General features: G+C 38.9%; 1 protein-coding gene across 1 annotated transcript in view; it reads right to left on the bottom strand.

Annotated features, from left to right (window-relative positions):
• ELL2 (elongation factor for RNA polymerase II 2) overlaps nt 1-24,538 on the bottom strand; it is a 75,108-nt gene that overhangs the window by 44,865 nt on the left and 5,705 nt on the right. The window contains exon 2 of the mRNA XM_027970525.2: nt 7,634-7,681. Within this exon, the coding sequence (XP_027826326.1) occupies nt 7,634-7,681 (48 nt within the window). The remainder of the gene's footprint in view (nt 1-7,633; nt 7,682-24,538) is intronic.

A 24,538-nucleotide genomic window follows, 5' to 3' on the forward strand; every position in this document is an offset into this window, starting at 1 on the left:
TATAATTAAGCACTATAAAACGTCTTTTCGAACTGTTTCTCAAAAAACCCGTTTCTTCCAAATCCCCCATTACCAATGTCTCCTGGACAGATCCATCTTGACAGAACGAGGTACAGAGTTATTATCTGAACACCTCGTGGACAGCACGTCCTGAACCAAACACTTCATGACTTCTGCCTCAGTCTATTCTTTCATCTATGTTAGATCTTGAATAATAGCCTCACCATTCAAAGAAATGCTCATCATAAATATGACATCATCCTTGATACCTTCCTTTCCTTCCTTGCCATATATAAGCAATATAAGGTTGCTACTGGATAAACAAACTAAAATGCATATCTGGTCACCTGACTCCCTGGCTAAAATTTCTAAAATTAAAAAAAAAAAAAAAAAAAGGAAATGATAATTTCTTGTAGTGTTTTTTAAACTATAGATTGTAACCCACTGGAAAGTTATGATATAAGCTATGATCAGATTCTTTTAAATTGAAATAGAATAGAACATGTCAGAATATATTGGTAAAGGATAAATAACGTGCTGTGAAACTTTTTTTACCTGTTTGAATGTGTACACCTATACCTGTGAAGGGTCACATTGCAGAATGTTTTTCCTTACTGTGACTTGTTACTAAATGTGCTGAAAGCATCTACTATAGTAGTTTTCTCTATTGGGCAACTTGGTGGTCCCCTTCAGGAAATGATGAAAGTTATGAACCTTGTCCAAAAAAACAGAATGTATGCATACCTGCGTCTGTGCATATTCTTTTAACCATCGACCCTTAGAGAGATTTTATAGGTAAGAAACACTGATCTCCAAGGTGAAATTCAAGCTCCTTAAGACGGTGGGAATATTTGCCACACCTCCCTACCTCTCTGAGCCCTCCCTGACTCACTCTCTTCCTGGCTGGGGAGATACTCAACAAATTTTTCTCTGAATGTGGGAATAAAATGCTCACTGAACATTTATTATAGGTAGGCAAGGCAGTGCAGGGATGAAAACAGGCTCTGGAATCAGATGCTTAGACTGTGTGCAGGTTCATTCATTCACTAATGCTATGAGCTTTATCAAGTGGTTTTACTTTAAAGCCAGAGTTAACACACCTGCAGGATACGAGTATGTGCTTCACGGGATCCTAGCGAGGACTAAATGAAAATAACATGTGTAAAAGTGCGTAGAATAGGGGTCTTAGCACATAATAAATATTCAATAAATTTTAGTTATAGAACTACTGAAAAAAAAACTGGAGTCTATAAACAAAATAATGGATGACTATGCATTTATGCTAAATATACTACAAATTATAAGACTAGTTAAGAGAGATTTTGAAAATTCCTAGCCTGGTTTATATGGGCTTTTAAAGTCTTTAAGTCAGTAAAATTCTTTTCTTCTAAACTTGTTTTCAAAGCAAATTACTTTTATAGATTCTAGTTAGATAAAATCTTACTGCAGAATACAGCAACTCTCTAAATATTTCTACTGCATTGCTACCGTTAATTGAATCTAAGGTGCCAGCCCAACTGTACGGCTATCCATGATTTTATGTAGCGCTACATAACAAAATGCTGACAAACTGACACACCACTAAGATGCTGCTGGTAATGAGATGCGTTTCTAATTCCAAAGATGTTAAAGGTTAAGAAATGCCTTGCAATCAGTGATATATAGTAATTTTGTTGCTGTGTTAAATATTGCTTGAAATAAGATCTAAGGCTTCCACATATTCTGCTAAATTGTTTTTCCTGCATTAAATTTTGGCTTTTCTTTTTAATAGACCATGTTCTTATAAGGATAAGGCCTTGCACATAGTAAGAGGTCAAAAGAAATTTGAATACTGCTTGTGGTTCAAATCTAGGGGTGGATTAGCTATAAGAACTATAGGTGTTATAGGATGGTTAAAGATGATTACTTTTCAAACGTAAATAAGTGAGTGCTGTTAAAGTGACTATGTCTGTAACATAGGCAACTAGATTTCACAAGTTTCAGTTTTTGGTGGGAAACGAAACAAAAAGGCAAAGCCATCAGTGGCAGATTTTATTGACAAACAGGTGGTGTCAGGAACAAGAGCTGGCATTTCAAGGTCCACACCCTGTCTACCGTGGTGCCTGGCACACAGCAAATATTCACAAAACCTTGCTGAATGAAGACCGGAAGCTTAACTAACTGCTAATAATGCCATTTATGGTATTGGTTGCAAGTTCAGATTTCAATCATAGTTCCAATAGCTGCTTTCCAAAGTGACTTAATTGGGTAATTTATTATTGTATTAACATCTTAATAAATTAACATATAGTTGCAGTGCGTGTGCTCAGTCATGTCTGACTCTGCAACCCCAGGTTCCTTTGTCAATGAATTTTTCAGGCAAGAATACCTGAGTGGGTTGCCATTTCCTACTCCAGTGGATCTTCCAGATCCAGGGATAGAACCCGAATTTCCTGTGTCTCCTGCATTAGGATTCTTTACCACTGAGCCACCCGGGAAGCCCAATGTGTGGTTAATGAGGTATAATTCAATACAGACATCAAAATGTTACCTACACATGTTAACCACTGTAATATTAAAAAAAAAAATTTTAAACCAGAACTGCCATTACAAAAGAATTTGATTTTAATGTTAAAATTAAATCTTTGTAGTATTAATTACATTCGGAGCTGAATGTATAAGGGTAAGCTGTTAGTCAGCAACCTTTGAGCAGACTGACTAAACACAACTGTTGGCAAAACCAGTGGACCAGCCAAACCAAAAACAGCAAGGGAAAGCAGACTGCAGGCATATCATCGGAGAAGGAATGGCAGTGCTGAGGATTTATTTTTATCTTTGCTGCTGTTTCAAGCAGATAGTTATCTTTGCTTCCCGGGTATCAAGTAGATTAGAGAAGGGTAGTCTGGGGGAAGTATTTGCAGGTGAGTTGAAACTGCCTACTAATTTCAAATACTATATAATTTAGTTTTTCAAAACCAATCTTCTCTCCAGCCCCCCAAAAGGAAAACAAGTAATTAACAAAATATTTCTGAATGCTTTGCTAAGTTTGGAAGAAAAAAAAAAATCCAACTCTGTTCTTTAGAGTTAATGGCTCTACTGCAAAAATTCTAACACCATTCAAGCCTTCAAAGTTAGTTCAATGCCGATTTCATCCACAGAAGGTCACTGTGCCTTTTTGGAAGGCATACATTTAAAACCTGTTTGGCTGGCTCTTTGTTGCTCCTTCTTGGTAAAGTGTGTGTGACTCAGTATTTTATACGAAACATGACATGGTGGTACGTACAGAAAATATTTTTTTACATTTTCAGTCGTCTTAAGGTTAATTTCTAAATTACACATGCAGCTTCTACTTTCTAAAGCCTCTGGGATTGCTGAGTCTGAAGCAAGCAATTAAATTAGAGAGAATTTTGGAACAACATTCTCATAACAAATACTGAGTTAATACTGAAGTCTAGAATCCTATTTACTGTGACAAAGTTAACATTTTTCTCACTGCCCTGGGACAATTATTCCCTGCACAGGAGTCCCTGGTGCCACAGGCAAGTCCACTCTGCAAGGCTGCCTCAGGCCAGCAGACGTGGCCATTATTTGCTGTGGAAAACCTTACCATTTCAGATTCTATCTGAATTATAAACATGCCTTTTTGCGTACGAGGATGTACACAGATTTTAATAGACCTCCTGGAATTTTATAAACCTATTTCCAGGATACAGTATTTTGTTTTTTCTGAAACCTTTGCTTTAAGATGCTGATTCATACCAATCAGAAATACATAAGCCTTGTTCCTGAGAGTCCCTTGTTTCCACAGAGGAGGGTCTGGATTAAGTCCTACATTATTAATTCTTTCCTTAGTATTGGTCTGTATGTGTTTGTCACGAGTTCCCTGAGGGCAAAGCCTGTATCTTACCTATCCCTGTATCTCTGCACACTAAGCACCTTAGCAAAGTACTTGGCATCACTAAGGACTAAAAGAATGTGTGTGTAATAACTAAGAGACAAATGGAACAATAAAGTTATTAGTGCACCCACTGATTAGGCACCTGTTTATAGTTTATTGAATAATTATGTTAGTAGATAATTGCATCAGTAACAACTGCCATTACTTGAAAATACTGAGTTAACTTGCTTCCAGCACCTCTCCTTTGAGAGCTGTGCAGTGTAGGGAGAATTCTCCCTGGCAGTGTAAAGACCTAGGCAGTACAGCTGTCTCCTTCAGCTGTGTGTCTTTAGATAGGAAATTTTCAACAAACATAAAAATACACAGTAATTAGTTTTTAAAATGTTACTGGAACACACATTTTTGGAAATTTTTCATCTACCACGTTTTCAGTATCTAGTTAAAATATGAGATAGAACTAACCTGATTTGGATAGAGCTTGCTCAACAATATGGACGCAGCTTTTGGAAACTGTGTGTTATGCCAATACACCGCTGTGAATGTCGCAACTTGAACATTTCAGTACTGTAGTGAATCTTACCAGCTTCTTTTTCTACCAATTAGAAAAGCTACCTTTTCTATCTTTTCCACAAAAATGCATAATTCTGTGCATTTACTAGGCAATAGTAAACCTTTAGTTATGAATATCCTAGGTATGGATTAGAACCATGAGGATAATTGGTTGAGCCATACTCTTAAAAGTCAACAAGGTATTTCAGGCTGATTTATTCAGCTCCTGATATTCATGAGTTTAAAAAACACAGTCAACTGCTCCTCATAGATATTTCGTCTCTTCAGAATTCATAAAATGCCTTCAACGACCAGTCAATTTCCTGAGTATTCTCTTCCACAGAGGGTAAAGGGTGAGATGAAGTGTGAAAGACACAATTTACATTTTTTATGCTGCCCAACTGTGATGATAAAAATCCAGGTAATCAATGATTCTCAGAATTTTCCTCTTTAAGACCATATTGCTATACTTTGTTTAATGGTCCAGTCTGCATTTTTTTTTTTTTAAAGAAAACTTTAAGAGAACATGTTCAGGCACAAAAGTAAATATGCTTAAAAGCTAACCTGCCAAGACCCAAATTCTGACTTTCTAACAGAAGAGGGAAAATCCTATAATTAGTAACAAGAAACAGCATAACCATGCAGTGCTTAGGATCAGGGATGAAGGAAATAATCTTGACACTAAATGTTCACTTTTAAAATGATGCATTGAAAACATTTCATTTCTATTTCAAATATGTCTACACAGGACACTGTCATGATAGTTAATTTACATTTTCAATCACATTTGATGTGAAGACTGTACATTTGTTAGATTTGCCACATTCTTTCTAGGAAAACTTTCAAAGCGTCGGGAACCCTGTATTAGAAGACAACTAAAATTTCTCATTAAGAAAAACCCTTTTGCGGGCAATCTAAGTTAAAACCTTCCAATTTTGAGTCCTAAACATTTTCCACATAGGAAAACTCTCTAAGGACACTTCTTTAGAGAGTTTTTAAAGCAATCAGCACTGGCAATGTTAAATTACCATGGCTCTCAAGAAAAACAGAGGAACACTGTACAGAAGACCCTCACATTTGTGGCTCTGTGTCCTCCCTGTGGGCTGTGCCAACCCACTCCCTCCCCTGCAATGACTCTTTGTTTTTACCAAGTCCCAAAGGGACGGGGAGGGCTCTGCAAAGAGAAGGGGGGAGGGGAGGCTGGAATGCAGCTGCAGGCTCTGAAACAATGCTGAGTCCATATATTTTGTTCCCAGTTAGAATAATAAAAAGGGGACTGCGGCGGGGGGTGGGGGATGGAGAAGACAGAGCCCAGAGTGCGCAAGGTAGGACCCAGTGTCCTCCAGCTGAGTGCCTTCTGAGGCACTCCCTCCCCCCACACTCCCAGCCTTCCAACTCCAACAACCATTCATTTGGTTAAAAGCTTATCTGTTAAAATTCAAATGCCCATTAAGATTTAAACCCATCAGTTATTTATACCTAAATTACTTTTATCAGTGAACTCTACTCAGACAATAGAGTAGGAAGAATGGAGCTTGCAGAGATAAACTGGGGAAGCCTGGAAAACTAGGAAAGTTTGGGGGAGGTGGGTAGCAGATTTCAGAAAAGGAAGGTCGAAGTTTCAAACAGAAACTGCCTGCTTGGTCATGGTGCCTAGGGCCTGGGGTAACAGGTATGCCATACAAGCCACAGTCCTTCTGAGACTGCTAAAACCTACATTTCTGAATCAAGAGCTTGGAAGCCTGCATGTCTTGGTTCCTCATTATTCAGTCTAACCTAGTCCCTCCTAAGAAAATATCCTTCACTTGCATTTCCCTGGCCTCCGCTTCCCAACTGGAAGAATTATGGGAAGAGGGAAGAAGCAGACACCAAACAAGCTGTCAGCTGCTAGGGAGGGAAAAGGAGTTCAAACCCTCCTCTCCCTCCCCTGAGTATTGTCCTCTCTTCCCAGGTAACCCATCACTGAAATGGGCAGCCTGGCTGAGCTCAGGAATTCCTGCCTCTAGAACATCCCTTCAGATGTTACTGATGCCACTGAAATGTGTAAGAAAGTTCAAGAAGCCTTAAGTGAACAACCAAAACTAGTATCTCAAGATAGAATCAGCATGCAGTAAAGACCATCTAAAAAGCAAAATTCAGAAGAACAGCTGTTCCCATCAGGATCCCATTCATGAACACTCAGTTACTGGGGGAGAAAAAAAGAGGACTTCATTATAAAGCAGTCATGTAGAAGCAAACCGCTGACATCCACACACAAACATCTCCTTCACGTTAGGATTTCACAAGATTTAGAAGTACTCTTAGTTGGTGCTGAATGATACAATTAATCTCTTGACTCCTGAAATGTTTTCAAGTTATGAAGCTTAAAAAGATTCTATTTATTCACATTGAATTTTTGCGTTCTGTGACATAAAAATTCTCAAGCATATAGATATATAATAAGCAGGAACAGGATCTTCCCCCCTCAGGTTGCCCTTTCACTATAGCTCTAAAATCCATTTACAGATAGTCCAAATCTCCATACTATAGATAGTATTAGAGACAAATTTAGAAATGCATATTAATTTAAGTGAAGGAATGACTGAGTCTACCATTTTATTAATATTAAATAGTAATAATAATTATGAAATAATATTGACACTATTCCTGTGAAGTGTATCATCTATTACAAATACAAAATTCATCAGTCCATTTTATTAGGGGTTATCACTTATTATATTTTTAAGTGCAGCAATAAAACAGACAATACTTTGTTTATTCCGTGTACTGGAAAAACTCAATTTTCTATATATACATTTTATTTCTTAGTATGTACAATCAAAGAAATAAAGTCCATAGACAACAAAAGTTTGTTCATATTAACAATCACATAGTCATAACTTGCCTAAAATTAATGATTCTTTTCAGTTGCTTGTGGTAAATAAAATATAATCTCTTAACACTATGATGTATGTTACACTTCAAAGAAAAAGTTAAAAGATCAAGTAGCTATGACTTGGAAATAACTACTCTCAATATCTGTATCTGAATTACTTTTTAAATAAATCAAGAAGATAACTCAAGTCTTAAAAGTATCATAAATTTACATTTAGTCACAAAATATGATGGATGTTATTAATATATTAAGAGGCACAGGTGAAAACAAATTTTAAGAGTTAAATATAATACTGTGTAAGATTAGATTTTTTGCTAAATAAGAGTACTCACCCCTTGGAGCCCTTGGAATTGAATTGAAGGTCGAAAAGGAATTAAATTCTATTAAAAGAAACATAAGAAACAAACAGATCAAACTTGGTTACTGGATACAGAACTAAACGTTTAAACTTTAAATCCATGCATTTGATCAGTGCTATAGTCTGTGGAAACCTTTCCATTACATACTTAGGTTTATATGTCATTATCTTAAGCTGCCTTGATAAATGACATTGCACTATTATTGACAGTACAACCGAGGTATCTTTTGGCAGTGTAGCTAATCAGGTTTTTGAAAATGACTAACATGATTTGGCAAAAAATGATTAGTGTACTAATTCAATTTTACATGAAAAAATATTCTTGCTTAGTTTCTTGATATATTTTTCAAAGAGGTGAAGGAAAGCTAGAGATAATTAAAGGAATCTTGCAAAACCTTAACAGGATGCTAGTATAAAATTAAAATATTTGAGGATGAACTGTGGTTTCCATTTTCTCACATTAAAAAAAAATTAAATTTATTTAAAATCGAAGGATAATTGCTTTACAGTATTGTGTTGGTTTCTGCCAGGCATCAACAGGAATCAGCCATAGGAGTACCTATGTCCCCTCCCTCTTGAACCTCCCTCCCACCTTCCTCCCCATCCCACCCCTCTAGGTTGTTACAGAGCTCTGGTTTGAGTTCTGAGTCATACAGCAAATTCCCATTGTCTATCTATTTTCCATATGGTAATGTAGGTTTCCAGGTTACTCTGTCTGTATATCCCACCCTCTCCTTCCTTCATTTTCTCACATTTTACCAGTGATGAGTTTTTAGCTGAGGGTCAAACAAGTAACCAGTTCCATCACAAGCTTTTCATCAGGAGAATATAATTTCTAGAATAATGTTTTATTATGACTTTGTCTTCTTCCTAACTTTTAATATCTTCTCATAGAGCTATGTATTTAAAAGAAAAGCTGTAATTGTAAATATCTACCATAGTCTCAGGCATAATTTCCTGTACCCAAAATCACCAGTATGGGACTGGTTCACTACTATGGGAATGCTCTCCCAAATTGGTAACAGAAATTCATGGGGAAATCAGATTTGAATAACATTTTAATAGTAACACATCAGCTAGTCTTCATACCCTCATATCCAAATTCAAAGCACAAAAACAGAAGCAGGGGTTTCTGGTCTCAACTCTACCTTAAAGAAAAATACAGAGGCATCCATGTGGCCCTCCCTAGCCCCTCCACATTAACTACTGATATCAGTTACTTCCCAAAACTCTGCAGATTGAAAAGTTTACTAATCAGTATCACAATAAACTAGAGAGAAATAAGTAAAGGATAAGTACTTTAAAAGATAGATCATCTGAATAGAAAACCAACTGGTAGCATTAACCGTCCTATTACTATTTATAAAAATAGATAAACATCTTCTTGGAGAAAACATAGTAGTTACTATCACCATTGTTCTACCACCATGAAGATAATTTAACTTTAGACTTATCAGCAGAATCAAAGTACTACTGCTTGAAAAAATTTATTTCTTGGTGTGGGAGACAATTTTTTGTAGTGATTCATTCTAATTCATGGTCTTTTATGAAAATGTAAAATATAGATTAATGCTAATTTGAATTTCCTTAGAGGGAGAAAGCCTCACCCAAATGGGCATTCCACAGCTAACCCTCTACCAGAAGTAATGGCAGTTTGCCTGCAGAAGCCCTGGGGAGGCTCCCTTCATGTGGGGAAGTAGGCGAGGTCCCGGTTCTAGCTTCCAGAATACTTAAATCAGCCCCGCCTCCTGCTCTCTCTTCAAATCACAAACATCTCCTCTGACACTTTCCTTCCTGACTCCTTGAAGGGAGATTATCTTCAGCTCATCACTGGAATTTGAACTTGTCTATCAAGTTCATCAATTCTTCTTGGTCAAACAAATGCTAACTTTCCTCTGCTTTCAAACTGCTCACTTCTCCACTGGATATCACAACTTCCTCACACTTGGAGACACCTGTCCTCCTAGCTGTTTGATCATGCCTTTCATTTCAAAACCTAGTGCCCTCACTTTCCTCTTGGTATATCCACTCTCTCCTGGAAGCTCACCCTGTTTGTTTGGTGACTGACTCTGAATCTCTTCAGGATTCCTCAACTTGGGATCTCTCCAAAAATTGCAACTTATCACTGCCCAGGATATTTGCATTAGAAACTCTCAGAGACAGTAAAATTGGCAAACACTAAACTACCCTGGGCTTCCCTGGTGGCTCAGTGGTAAAGAATCTGCCTGCCAAACTCTCCAGGAGACACTGATTGGGTCCCTGGGTCGGGAAGATCCCCTGGAGGAGAAAATGGCAACCCACTCTAGTATTCTTGCCTGGGAAATCCCATGGACAGAGGAGCCCGGTGGGCTACAATCTGCGAGGTCGCAAAAGAGTTGGACAGGACTGAGTGACTCAACTACAACAAACTACCGCTGCCCCTCACCAAACTGGCACCTCTTTCCTACTTTCTGGTCAGGGTGCTTCTCCAGACTCACAACTGTAAATTTTTAAGAGTCTCTTCTTCTCCTCTCACCATATTCAGTTAGGCAGTCACACACTACTAGAATCCCAGAATTCCCAATCTGGAGATAATCCAGTTGCTGCCCACCTACCTCCCGCTATATAACCACAGTGGCTCATGTGTCACATTAATAACTAAGCTGGGACCATAATCTAGGACTCAATCTTCCTGTTTTGCCATACTATTTTTGCCTACTATCTTGGGCTCCATACACATCTGCTATGGCAGATCCAAAAGTTTGGGGGCTTGCTCCTTCAGGCACAGAGTTCACTTTTTAGTTGGAGAACGTTTGAAAATAATTAAATATTAGGTTAAGTACTGCTGGGAGGTGCAGTAAGGACTCTCAAAAAGGAGAAAAGTACGGGTTAGAAGAGATACTAGAAAAGAGAAAAGGCTCATGGAAAAGATGGATCTTTTTTTTTTTTTTTTAGCAATGCTGAAAAGACAGACTCCAAGGAAAAGGAGTGCCCTAAGCGAAAAAGCTCCTTTTCCTTGGAGTTTGTCTTTTCAGCATTGCTTAAAAAAAAAAAAAAAAAAAAAAGACAGAATGTGATCCACTGGAGAAGGGAATGGCAAACCACTTCAGTATTCTTGCCTTGAGAACCCTATGAACAGTATGAAAAGGCAAAACGATAGGATACTGAAAGAAGAACTCCCCAGGTCAGTAGGTGCCCAACACACTACTGGAGATCAGTGGAGAAATAACTCCAGAAAGAATGAAGGGATGGAACCAAAGCAAAAACAATACCCAGCTGTGGATGTGACTGGTGATAGAAGCAAGGTCCAGTGCTGTAAAGAGCAATATTGCATAGGAACCTGGAATGTCAGGTCCATGAATCAAGGCAAATTGGAAGGGGTCAAACAAGAGATGGCAAGGGTGAACGTCGACATTCTAGGAATCAGCGAACTAAAACAGACTGGAATGGGTGAATTTAACTCAGATGACCATTATATCTACTACTGCGGGCAGGAATCCCTCAGAAGAAATGGAGTAGCCATTATGGTCAACAAAAGAGTCCGAAATGCAGTGCTTGGATGCAATCTCAAAAATGACAGAATGATCTCTGTTCGTTTCCAAGGCAAACCATTCAATATCACAGTAATCCAAGTCTATGCCCCAACCAGTAACGCTGAAGAAGCTGAAGTTGAATGGTTCTATGAAGACCTACAAGACCTTTTAGAACTAACAGCCAAAAAAGATGTCCTTTTCATTATAGGGGACTGGAATGCAAAAGTAGGAAGTCAAGAAACACCTGGAGTAACAGGCAAATTTGGCCTTGGAATGCGGAATGAAGCAGGGCAAAGACTAGACTAATAGAGTTTTGCCAAGAAAATGCACTGGTCATAGCAAACACCCTCTTCCAACAACACAAGAGAAGACTACACATGGACATCACCAAATGGTCAACACCAAAATCAGACTATTATATTCTTTGCAGCCAAAGATGTAGAAGCTCTATACAGTCAACAAAAACAAGACCAGGAGCTGACTATGGCTCAGATCATTAACTCCTTATTACCAAATTCAGACTTAAACTGAAGAAAGTAGGAAAAACCGCTAGACCATTCAGGTATGACCTCAATCAAATCCCTTATGATTATACAGTGGAAGTGAGAAATAGATTTAAGGGCCTAGATCTGATAGAGTGCCTGATGAACTACAGAATTAGGTTCATGACACTGTACAGGAGACAGGGATCAAGACCATCCCCATGGAAAAGAAATGCAAAAAAGCAAAATGGCTGTCTAGGGAGGCCTTACAAACAGCTGTGAAAAGAAGAGAGGTGAAAAACAAAGGAGAAAAGGAAAGATAAAATGCAGAGTTCCAAAGAATAGCAAGAAGACATAAGAAAGCCTTCTTCAGTGAACAATGCAAAGAAACAGAGGAAAAGAACAGAATGGGAAAGACTAGAGATCTCTTCAAGAAAATTAGAGATACCAAGGGAACATTTCATGCAAAGACGGGCTTGATAAAGGACAGAAATGGTCTGGATCTAACAGAAGCAGAAGATATTAAGAAGAGGTGGCAAGAATACACAGAAGAACTGTACAAAAAAGATTTTCACGACCTGGATAATCACAATGGTGTGATCACTAATCTAGAGCCAGATATCCTGGAATGTGAAGTCAAGTGGGCCTTAGAAAGCATCACTACAAACAAAGCTAGTGGAGGTGATGGAATTCCAGTGGAGCTATTTCAACTCCTGAAAGATGCTGTAAAAGTGCTGCACTCAATATGCCAGCAAATTTGGAAAACTCAGCAGTGGCCACAGGACTGTAAAGGGTCAGTTTTCATTCCAATCCCAAAGAAAGGCAATGCCAAAGAATGCTCAAACTACTGCACAATTGCACTCATCTCACATGCTAGTAAAGTAATGCTCAAAATTCTCCAAGCCAGGCTTCAGCAATACGTGAACTGTGAACTTCCAGATGTTCAAGATGGTTTTAGAAAAGGCAGAGGAACCAGAGATCAAATTGCCCACATCCGCTGGATCATGGAAAAAGCAAGAGAGTTCCAGAAAAACATCTATTTCTGCTTTATTGACTATGCCAAAGCCTTTGACTGTGTGGATCACAATCAACTGTGGAAAATTCTGAAAGAGATGGGAATACCAGACCACCTGACCTGCTTCTTGAGAAACCTGTATGCAGGTCAGGAAGCAACAGTTAGAACTAGACATGGAACAACAGACTGGTTCCAAATAGGAAAAGGAGTACATCAAGGCTGTGTATTGTTACCCTGCTTATTTAACTTATATGCAGAGTACATCATGAGAAATGCTGGACTGGAAGAAACACAAGCTAGAATCAAGACTGCCGGGAGAAATATCAATAACCTCAGATATGCAGAGGACACCACCCTTATGGCAGAAAGTGAAGAGGAACTCAAAAGCCTCCTGATGAAAGTGAAAGAGGAGAGTGAAAAAGTTGGCTTAAAGCTTAACATTCAGAAAACGATGATCACGGCATCCGGTCCCATCACTTCATGGGAAATAGATAGGGAAACAGTGGAAACAGTGTCAGACTTTATTTTTTTGGGCTCCAAAATCACTGCAGATGGTGATTGCAGTCATGATATTAAAAGACACTTACTCCTTGGAAGAAAAGTTATGCTAGTAAAGTAATGCTCAAAATTCTCAACCTAGACAGCATATTCAAAAGCAGAGACATTACTTTGCCGACTAAGGTCCGTCTAGTCAAGGCTATGGTTTTTCCTGTGGTCATGTATGGATGTGAGAGTTGGACTGTGAAGAAGCCTGAGCGCTGAAGACTTGATGCTTTTGAACTGTGGAGTTGGAGAAGACTCTTGAGAGTCCCTTGGACTGCAAGGAGATCCAACCAATCCATTCTGAAGGAGATCAGCCCTGGGATTTCTTTGGAAGGAATGATGCTAAAGCTGAAACTCCAGTACTTTGGCCACCTCATGCGAAGAGTTGACTCATTGGAAAAGACTCTGATGCTGGTAGGGATTGGGGGCAGGAGGAGAAGGGGACAACAGAGGATGAGATGGCTGGATGGCGTCACTGACTCGATGGACGTGAGTCGGAGTGAACTCCGGGAGTTGGTGATGGACAGGGAGGCCTGGAGTGCTGCGATTCATGGGGTCGCAAAGAGTCGGACACGACTGAGCGACTGAACTGAACAGAAGCAAAAAAGCAAGGATACAGGAATGGGTGGTGTGTGGATGGAGGGCAGATCTCTGGATGTGTGCAGCTTCCTTTCACATGTGAAACAGGACATAAAGGACGAGAATTGGACCTGGTGATCCCTGGCTAATCTCTTCTTGACGTCAAAATGTGTCTTCAGTTTTAACTTCTATCCACTACTGCGTAAATAGGACAGTAATTTAAATTTCCAACCTGAGAATTTCATAGGTTTACCACCCTGTGAACTAGTCCTACCTTAACCCCCTCCATTACTCCTTTAGGGGTGGCCTTTAAGTCTTGCCTTTGACAGGATAAAGGACTGGAGGCTCTTCTGATTTTTGGAATAAGAAAGTGAGTTCCTAAAAGAAATTGCTTCAGGGAAAGCAGCTCTTTCAGTCACATGTAAGAAAGATAGACAGCGATGAATCTGGGCTAGGGAAAAGGATTAGATATCGGCTCCAGGGGATGTTTTATTTAGGAACACTCTGGTGATAAAGGCTTAAATTAGTATGACTTCATTTGGAGCAAACAGGAGATGGTGGAATCAGCCGATATTCCCAAGAAAGAATAAAATGTGCTGAAGGCCTGAATATCACACACACACACACAGGAAGCAAAGGTGGCTCAGGGCTCTCAGTCATCTTTGGGGCCAACATGCCCCAGACTCTGAAGGAGGAAAATGACAACCCACTCTAGTATTCTTGCCTGAAGAATCCCATGGACAGAGAAGCCTGGAAGGCAGCAGTCCACAGGGTGGCAAAGAGTCAGACATGACTGAATGGCTGAGCATGCATACACACGCATGCCCCAGACACCCTCAAATTAAGCTCAGTTCCTACTTTGAAAGTTTCTAGCCTGCTTCCAGGCCCCTATTACCAAGCAACTAAACAAAGGCCTTCCTCCCTTCCTTCAGTCAGTCAGTCAGTTCAGTTGCTCAGTTGTGTCTGACTCTTTTCGACCCCATGGACTGCAGCACGCCAGGCCTCTCTGTCCTTCACCAACTCCTGGAGTTTACTCAAACTCACATCTATTGAGTTGGTGATGCCATCCAACCATCTCATCCTCTGTCGTTCCCTTCTCCTCCTGCCTTCAATCTTTCCCAGCATCAGGGTCTTTTCAAATGAGTCAGCTCTTTTCAAATGAGTCAGGTGGCCGAAGTATTGGAGTTTCAGCTTCAGCATCAGTCCTTCCAATGAACATTCAGTATTGATTTCCCTTAGGACGGACTGGTTGGAGCTCCCTGCAGTCCAAGAGACTCTCAAGAGTCTTCTCCAACACCACAGTTCAAAAGCATCAATTCTTCCCTTCCTTCAATTCCTTCCAAATGCTCCTCATTGAAATAGCTAGCAGAAGCTCTCTCAGATACCACTTTGCAGTGGTTCTATCAAAGTAAAACAAACTCCTCACATAGAAAGCAGAAGCTCCAACTATAGGACCAACCAGTCTCATCTTTTTAACTTCCCAATTGTGGCTCAGCACTGTTAACCTTTTTCAGTCTGTTTTGTAAACACTTTCCTATTCCTACTTCCTACCTGTTCCTTCAACCTGGCATAACTTCCCTAACACTATTTTGCCAATCCACATTAATCACTTAATGTTCAAGTTTAAGATTAATTTCCTCAGCTAGGCCTTCCTTTGGATGAATCAGGAATCAAAGACTCAGGTAAGAGACTGGGTATAAAGCAACAAGGAGTGGCGAGTATTTGGGGGATGAATGCCCAACTGAGAAAGGACTCACATTTTAAAACATTACACACTTCCTCACCAAACAAGATACAAATGCCACCATTTTGCTCACGCTGAACTGTGCCCACTTTAACTACCATTAGCTATTGTTTTTCCAGATGCTTGTGTCTATGGTACCACTACATTAGGGTCTATTTTTGCATAAGTTGTCTTACTCCTGGTTGTTATGTTACAGAAGAGTCTAATACAAACTTAACTTACAAGTACTTATATACATTATGCTGAAAAATGTATTATAAAATCATGTTGGCTATGGTCTCTTTATATATGCAGTATCCAACTATACACATTATATACTTTACTATTTGGAGTTGTATAGAAAAAACAGTACTACTATGCTGTACATCAACTTTGGAACATTCAAGGGTAATTTTGACATTATCCAACCTTTTGCCTCATGACTTGCATTTAGAACCTTACCTCCTGATATGCTTAGAGTTCTAGTTGTATTACTTGATTCCTCAATAAAAATGATAACTTGTTCTTGTTTAGACAGTTTTGTAATGTACAGAGCATTTTTATACCATAGCCTCAAGGGAGGCCTTCTAAAACCAGCTGTGGGTGGGAGGAAGACATCATCACCTATTTCAGAGGGAGATAAATGAGTCTCCGACAGGCAGAGTTCATTGGTTGAGATCATTCAGCTAGTGGTTAGCACAGCTGGACCTCAAATCCTGGTTTCTGGATCTCAAATACAGAACCCTTTCCTTCTCTTGCCTCTGTAATAGGTTATCTCCCTGTGCTAAACATGTAAAAGCACTTAAATGCTCATTCAATTCTTCTGGCACTTTGTTTCCAAGGAAAATGAATTTCATAAAATCACTGCAATTTTCAAGGTTTCTGACTAAATAAAAACTTAAAAAAATTAGTTTTTTTCTTTTTTTTTAACCCCTGTAAGGACCATGTATAGTAAAGGAACATATATAAGTATTGTGTTAACGTTTTTTATTAAAAAAATAAAACCCTCGTCCATGGAGTAATTGTGGGTGTTTATCTCAACACAATAAACTGGGATTACTGTTACTGAAAAACTCCTTTAAGATACCTAACAAGCTTGAAGAGAAAAACATATGAGACCCTTAAATCCATTATCAATTTTAATCCCAATTTTAGACAAGAAGATGTTAGGTACTATAGTTCTTGAATTTTTTCTTTTTTTTTAAAGCAACAAGAGACGGCTAGAATGCTATACCACTTTTTATGCATCTGACTACCGTGTTAATAAGAAAGGGACCAGGAATAAGTTCTAAAAGTCAATACCATTATACGTCTCAAGTTCCTTTTCATCTAAATCTTTTTAGCCTAATTTTAACTGCACAAACATAACCTCAACTCATTGTATATTTTAAAATGCAATCCAGTTTTAAAAGATAAAGTAATTACAGGTGACCAAATATGATATGGCATGTTTTACAGTAATGTTTAACTTACTAAGTACATTTCCATTACGAATGGAATTTCAGCAGGACTTCAACTTTTGATTTTTAGCTTTAATTAAATATTTGCAGCTGGTAGCTCTTTTGAAAATCAAGTAACTCTAGGGTTTAACTGAATAGTAGTTGAGTTATAAATAAGATAGTGATCTGGTCTCTTCGTCCAGCCAAGAAACACAATGCAGACTGGTACTGACTAGGGTAACCCCTTTTGATAAATGCTTCAACAACCTGATAAAGGTGATGCTTTTAAGTCAAAGGGCTTCCCTTGTGGCTCAGCTGGTAAAGAATCCGCCTGCAATGTGGGAGTCCTGGGTTTGATCCCTGGGTTGGGAAGATCCCCTGGAGAAGGAAAAGGCTACCCACTCCAGTATTCTGGCTGGAGAATTCCATGGACTATACAGTCAATGGGCTCGCAAAGAGTCGGACACGACTGAGCGTCTTTCACTTTCACTTTACAGTCAAAAGATTCTGTTCAACTCTTATTTGGTTCACTGCTTTTAGAGTTCCTTGAATTAACCCTCTCATTTATTTCTCAGGGAATGTAGGGTATTCTTAAGCTTAGAATAAAAGTGTAGACAATACTAAAATGCTCAAAAGTTTAGTTATGTTCTTGAAAACTGCCATTATAATAAGCCAACTACTGAAACATAAACTGCCGTATGACCAAAGAAATCTATGTCCACTTATTCTCAGGGACTATTCCTTGCAATATATCAGGACTATAAAAGTAATACGTAATTTACTAAGTAATTTTACTATGCAATCTTAACTGTGATTGCAGCCATGAAATTAAAAGATGCTTACTCCTTGGAAGGAAAGTTATGACCAACCTAGACAGCATATTCAAAAGCAGAGACATTACTTGCCAACAAAGGTCCGTCTAGTAAGGCTATGGTTTTTCCAGTGGTCATGTGTGGATGTGAGAGTTGGACTGTGAAGAAAGCTGAGTGCTGAAGAATTGATGCATTTGAACTGTGGTGTTGGAGAAGACTCTTGAGAGTCCCTTGGACTGCAAGGAGATCTAACCAGTCCATTCTAAAGATCAGCCCTGGGTGTTCTTTTGGAAGGAATGATGCTAAAGCTGAAACTCCAGTACTTTGAACACCTGATGCTGAGAGCTGACTCATTGGAAAAGACCCTGATGCTGGGAGGGATTGGGGGCAGGAGGAGAAGGGGACAACAGAGGATGAGATGGCTGGATGGCATCACCAACTCGATGGACGTGAGTTTGAGTAAACTCTGGGAGTTGGTGATGGACAGGGAGGCCTGGCGTGCTGCAATTCATGGGGTCACAAAGAGTCAGACACGACTGAGTGACTGAACTGAACTGAATTTTAATTTCTCCTTTAAAATTTTATGCGTGGCTGTGCTGGGTCTTCATTGTCACATGCAGGTTGTGGTGAGGGGGGCTCTTCTCTAGTTGCAGTGTGAGGCCCTAGTTCCTCTGGGCCTGTAGGATTTTCCCAGACCAGGGATTGAACCCATGTCCCCTATATTGGCAGGTGGATCTTAAATCACTGGACCACCAGGGCAGTCACAGTAATTTAAGTTTCTGATAGGATTCTTTTAGGAGAGGAGAGAAGGGGCAAGGCTCTGGTTTCTTTGGGGATTAAATAAGAAGAGAGTAAGGAATCCCTGGTGGCTCAGCGGTAAAAAATCCACCTGAGATGCAGGAGACATGGGTTTGATCCCTGGGTCAGGAAGATCCCCTGGAGAAGAAAATGGCAACCTATTCCAGTATTTTTGCCTGGGAAATCCCAGGGACAGAGGAGTCTGGTGGGCTACAGTCCATGGGGTCGCAAGAGTCAAGACCAACTTAGTGACTAAACCACCACCACAAGAAGAGAGTTATCCTATAAAAATCATTATAAACATCTCTTGATTATTTACATATTGCTCATCCCTCAGGAAAAATTAAATCTATAGTTACTTTTACTTTATCAACCACTACTGGTTTTGTCAACATACAACCATAAGAAATAGACTTCTGGCCTAGAAAAGAGTGATTTCTCTAAGAAACACATTACAGAGGTCTAACTTTATTCTCTAAGGTTAGAGATATACTTGAAATACCTTCAGTTTCCCTTTTACATCCATCATAGAGCTTTGACTCAAGTTAGTTCTTGAATTATTTAAAATTAACCAATAGGTATTTATTAAATACTTCGCTTTTTATCTGAGTACCTAAGCCGCATTATAAGTCATGATAGAGACAGTAAAAAAAGAAAAAAATTCCCAAGTCAAATATAATTTTGGAACTTTGTCAAAACCAGAAAACTTTCTATAAATGGTCACGCACCAGGTGACTGCTTTAAGTGAGATTGTTTTAGGAAATGATTATAGCTACCTAGTTACTATTTATTGAGTGCTTAAAATGTGTCAGGCCAGTGTAATCATTTTTACTATCACCTCTGGGAGTTCTCAGAATACCCTTGTTAGGTAGATACTATTATTTGCACTTCTCAAGAAAATCCTGTGAAATCACATAAGGTTGCACAGCTTTAAAAAGTGACTTGGAGCTCAAACTCGGGCCTGGGTCACTTTAAGAACTGTGCTCTTGCCCACCACTCTAGATAAGTTAGGTTCTCCTACTCCTCCTTAACAACAGTTATATAAAATGTGAAATATCTGAAAGTTAGAGAATTAAGAACTGATAAGAATAAATAGCTTTGGGGGGGGGATCACTGTTTTGGTTTTGCACTACAGCTTAAGAAAATATCACCTGGCACCTGAATTTGTTTTCATTTATGCAAGTAAATAGTAACAAGTATTTATGACTTATCCTGGGATATGATTTAAGATACATCTTTCTTTCCTAAAGAGGTACTATACTATTTTAAGAACTTGCGGTTATAATCCTTTAAGAAGTCATTTAATTCTGTTCTTCAAAACGTCACCTGATAGAATAACCAAAGATTATCCAATAATTCTATTTTTAACCATGGTAATGTAAAAGAAAAAAATCTAGGCAGGGAAAGAAGAGGAAGGAAAAAAAAAAAAGATGGAGCTAAAGCAGAAAATCCCTGGAGAGGAAAATGGCAACCCACTCCAGTCTTCTTGCCTGGAAAAGTTCTATGGACAGAGGAGGCTGGTAGCCTGCAGTACATGGGGTTGCAAAGAGTCAGACACAATTTTGTGACTAAACAAAAGCAGAACATAGCACAGGAAATCAGACAGTTAATCCTGAAATCAAACATACTCAGCTCTTGTCAAAGGGGGTAGTATGTTTAGAATGATAGTATGAATGTGAAATTTCAGGGTAATCCAAAGCTATCTTCTTCTAAATGCCCCCACCACCACCCTATACCCAAAGAAAAAGAGAGAATCAAAGTTTCACAGAATCTGGTATTTTGCTTTGTCAGTCGATCCAACTTTACACATAGGAGAAACTCGTTCTCTGCAGTTTTAGAAGAACCATATTAAAGCTTGTATGGAATAAAGAATAATGTTTTTCTAGCCATTACAGCATAGAGAAGAAGGAAATATAAAGGAGAGAATCAAAAGGGCAGTGAGAAATAAAAAAAATCTGATCTATTTAACACAATCCTTGTTTTTAGAGAGTTTCTGGAAAACTATAGCTATCTGATGTAGGCCAAAGCGAAAAAAAAAAAAGTCTAAAACGTTAGTATTTCATACAACTATTTAAAGGAACATGGAAGGCAAAAATCCAAACTGAACAATGGCCTGAAAAGTTAGTTACTGTGAACCAGACCTTATAACAATATTTGAAGCATAATATCCCATCTTTTTTTCAAAGAGAGAACTTAATGTAGACTTTATAACTGTGTAAATAAACTTACACATCGAATCTGACTATAAATACAAATGAAGATTTGTTCCTTGTGATCCTGATCTCTAGTAAGGTATAAGGAGAAGCAGTAAAATAAGCGTGGATTGGAAGATGGGTATTATTTTTAAAATACTAGAAATTTATAAATGAAGCATCTAGAACAAAGGAAACCTTGTTCTATTAGAAACCTTGAAACTTGGAGACGACATGATCACATTTAAGTGTTTTAAACAGGTCCCTCTGGGTGCTGCACGGTGAATGGACTCCTGGAGGAAGAGTGGAAGCTTGGAGGCCAGCTGGCAGTCCATGGCACGGGTCCTCAAGAGAGATGAGGTTGGCTGGGTGTGGAGTGGTGGTGATGGATGCAGTTAGATTTCAGACATTCGAAGAATGACAGAACTGACTGTAAGGATCAATTAAGTCAAGAAAAGAGATGAATCAAGGTAAACCAGGCAATTATTAGGCAACTGGGAACAAGTGCTGCCACCTACTGAAATGGGGAATACTCACAAAGATGTAGGTCTGAGGAGTGAAATCAAGAACTGTGTTTGAGACTGTTCCGTTTGAGATAACCTCTTACACTTTGATAAAGAGATGAGATGTTGAAAATTGGTGCCTGGAAACAGAGGAAGGTTGGAGCTGGAGATAAACATTTGGAGGTCATTAACATACAGATGACATTTAAATCCTCAGGACTAGATGAGCTCCCCTAGGGAAGTGAATAGAGAGAAAGGAACTGGGATCTCCAACTTCCACAGGCCAGTCAAGCAGAGGATCATCAGCAGAGGAGACTGAGAATGGGCAGGGCAGTGGGAGGAAAATCAGGAAAGTGTTTCTAAAAGGAAAGAGTAATCAACTGGACGGCACAATACTGAGGTAAGACAGGAACGGAGAGATTTGACACTGGATTTGACAACAAAGGACCTAGTCATGTGCAATCTCAGGGATGTGATGGACACAACACAACTGGAGTGGGCTGGGCAGGGGACAGGAGATTAAAAAGCCAACACTACTTCTCAGATGCATTCACAGCTAATCCTTCTCTCTTTAGGTGTCCCCTTGCACACAGACTTTATTGCACTTATTTAATTTTAATGTCTGCTTGTGACTACTAAGACATGAGTACTTAAGGCAGGGACCATCACTGACTTTTCCAGTTCTAGTTCTATGCCTGCACATGTCAGAAGATAAACATTGGCTAAATGAATATTTGATAGTTCTACAAAAAATTCCTACTCCTACTTTAGCCTTTTATTTAAAAAAAAAAAAAAAAACGTTTCAACTGCGTTTTAACCACAGGGATGTGTTTTCTGGTTATCTTTGGCATCAGAGTTTCAACAATGAAAACCAAAAGCCGTGATACTAAGTAAATGTCTTTTAAAAAATATGCTAACACTTAAGTTTACAGGTAAGCATATTTAGATCCTAAAGCATCTCAGAGAATCTTATTAGAAAGTTCAAGCTTGGTTCCTTCCTTGTACCAGCTCACTGTTCATGAGAAAAGTCTTCTAACCAAGGTTATCTCTATGGACCACGAACCAAGTGATCATAACTAGTCTATAGAGACAATGTATATGTACACATGATTATTTTTTAGTTTGTTTTTCACAAACTGTCAAACAAACAAAGAGAATCAAAGCATAAACAGAAATGAAAGTAATCCGGAAGTGAAAACACTGACCCTTTCAAGGCCTTTAGGAATCATTTTAAAATGATGCTTGAAATGTAAATCCAGGAACATTATAGAGAGTTACTTAATGTTTCAATAATTACTTGCGACAGAAAGCACGGAAGGCCTGATCTTCATGTAAAAATCAAATTCAATTTTCATGTTATCTGTACTCTATGACAGTCTTAAGTGAAATTTATAGAGAAGGTTATTGAATAAAGGGAGCCTACAAAAATACAAACAAAGTTTTAAAATACCTATTCAAAACCAAAATTTCTTCTACCTAGTAATTTCAACTTCCCCCAAAACATCACCAATCCCCAAAATTTCCACCCAAATGGAAAAGTTTGAAACATGTAAATAGTATGGCATTGTTCTAGTCTAGACCTAGACCCAAATATACTTCTCAGATACAGAACAGCTAATCAAACCTAAGTCTCCTCATCACCAAAGGACTGAGTGAAGAATATGGTACTTTCTCTCCCCGACCCTATTTTACCCTCCCAACTGCTTCCAATTTCTCTCTCTACTAAGGGTATCTTCCTAGTGCTGATGGCTAGAAATTTCAATTCAACCCTGTTCTTATAAAACCTGGTGTTACATTCCATAGATTCTACTCATCTATAGTATCTTGTCTCCTACTGTATTTCTAGTTCACATTCTACTCGTCTCTGATCTTGACCATGTACTTCTTCCTAACTTGTCTACTTCCTTCCAGATGCATCTTACATTCATCATGTGCACAGAGTCCAGAATAATCCTAAAGCATTAGCTCAATCACCTCAACTTTCTAATCAGTGTCTCCCCAGTTTTGACAGAATAAATTCTAATCTGCTCCAGTTTCCCTTTCCTCTCTTTAATTCAATTATATTTTCTCCTGCACTCAAAAGTGAGAGGAACAGGGTCTTCCTTGCAATTCTCAAAGCCTGATTTAGCTTTTCTACTTTTGCCCTTTCCTTGCCTATGCCACTCTTTCTCCTGAAGATGTGACTCCCCCATCTAGTCTCTGCCTGTTAAAACCCTTTAAGATCCAAAGCTGTTGTTTAGACCAATAACATATAGGAACCCCAACAAGAAAGAAACTTATGTTATCTGTCTAACAACCTAGTTATTAAACTAGTAGCCAAATGCTCTGACTACTGAGTTCTATTCAAGGTGCTAATTTGATTCATGAATCTTTAAGGAGCATATGCGTGTGTGCTAAGTTGCTTCAGTCGTGTCCAACTCTGTGTGACCCTATGGATTGTAGCCCACCAGGCTCCTCTGTCCATGGGATTGTCCAGGCAACAATACTGGAGTGGATTGCCATGCCCTCCTCCAGGGGATCTTCCCGACCCAGGGATCAAATGCGCATCTATTAAGTCTCCTGCATTGGCAGTCGGGTTCTTTACTACTAGCACCACCTGGGAAGCCCTTAAGGTGCATACAGTCTAATTAATAAGATTCCCTCTTCTTATATCCTATATTAAACTGCTAGCTGTGAAATTCCAGGTTTGGCCTTTGCAGGCAAAGTATAGTGGAGGCCCTTAAACCAGTTCTTCCTAAAGATTTAACATGGCTATCAAGAGCCATAATGCCACAACCAAAACTGTAGATAGGTAGATAAACTGAAAGGAAGGGAAGGGAGAAAGGTAAAGAAAAGAAAGCAATTTTCATGGTAAATCTGACCTGATTCATGCCATGTTTTTCCAGCTTAAACGTGGCTGTAGAGACAGTCATTAATTTACTGTATTCTGCTCCAGGCCTGCTTTTCGAGATTTCTGTATTAAGTCATGGGAAACGTCCTATGGAGCTGAGGTATGCAGGCAAGTCAAATGTGCTGCGGTCATACACATGCTGTCTTCCCTATTCTAAAACTCTACTCATCTTACACAAAGAAATGCCCATTTCATCACATTTTAGGGACATCTTCTTAAATACTCCAAATACATTTGACCCAAACTGGCAAACACTTAGGCTGAACACTGATGCTAGGCTCCTGATCCTCTCTGTAGTCACTGCAAATTGTTAAAAATGACCCAGCACAGCTTCCATAGTTAAAAACAAAAAAACAAAAAAAACAAATGCAAATAGAAAGGTTCAATCTGG

This window comes from Ovis aries, chromosome 5 (assembly GCF_016772045.2).
Source record: "Ovis aries strain OAR_USU_Benz2616 breed Rambouillet chromosome 5, ARS-UI_Ramb_v3.0, whole genome shotgun sequence".
Taxonomy (NCBI): domain Eukaryota; kingdom Metazoa; phylum Chordata; class Mammalia; order Artiodactyla; family Bovidae; genus Ovis; species Ovis aries.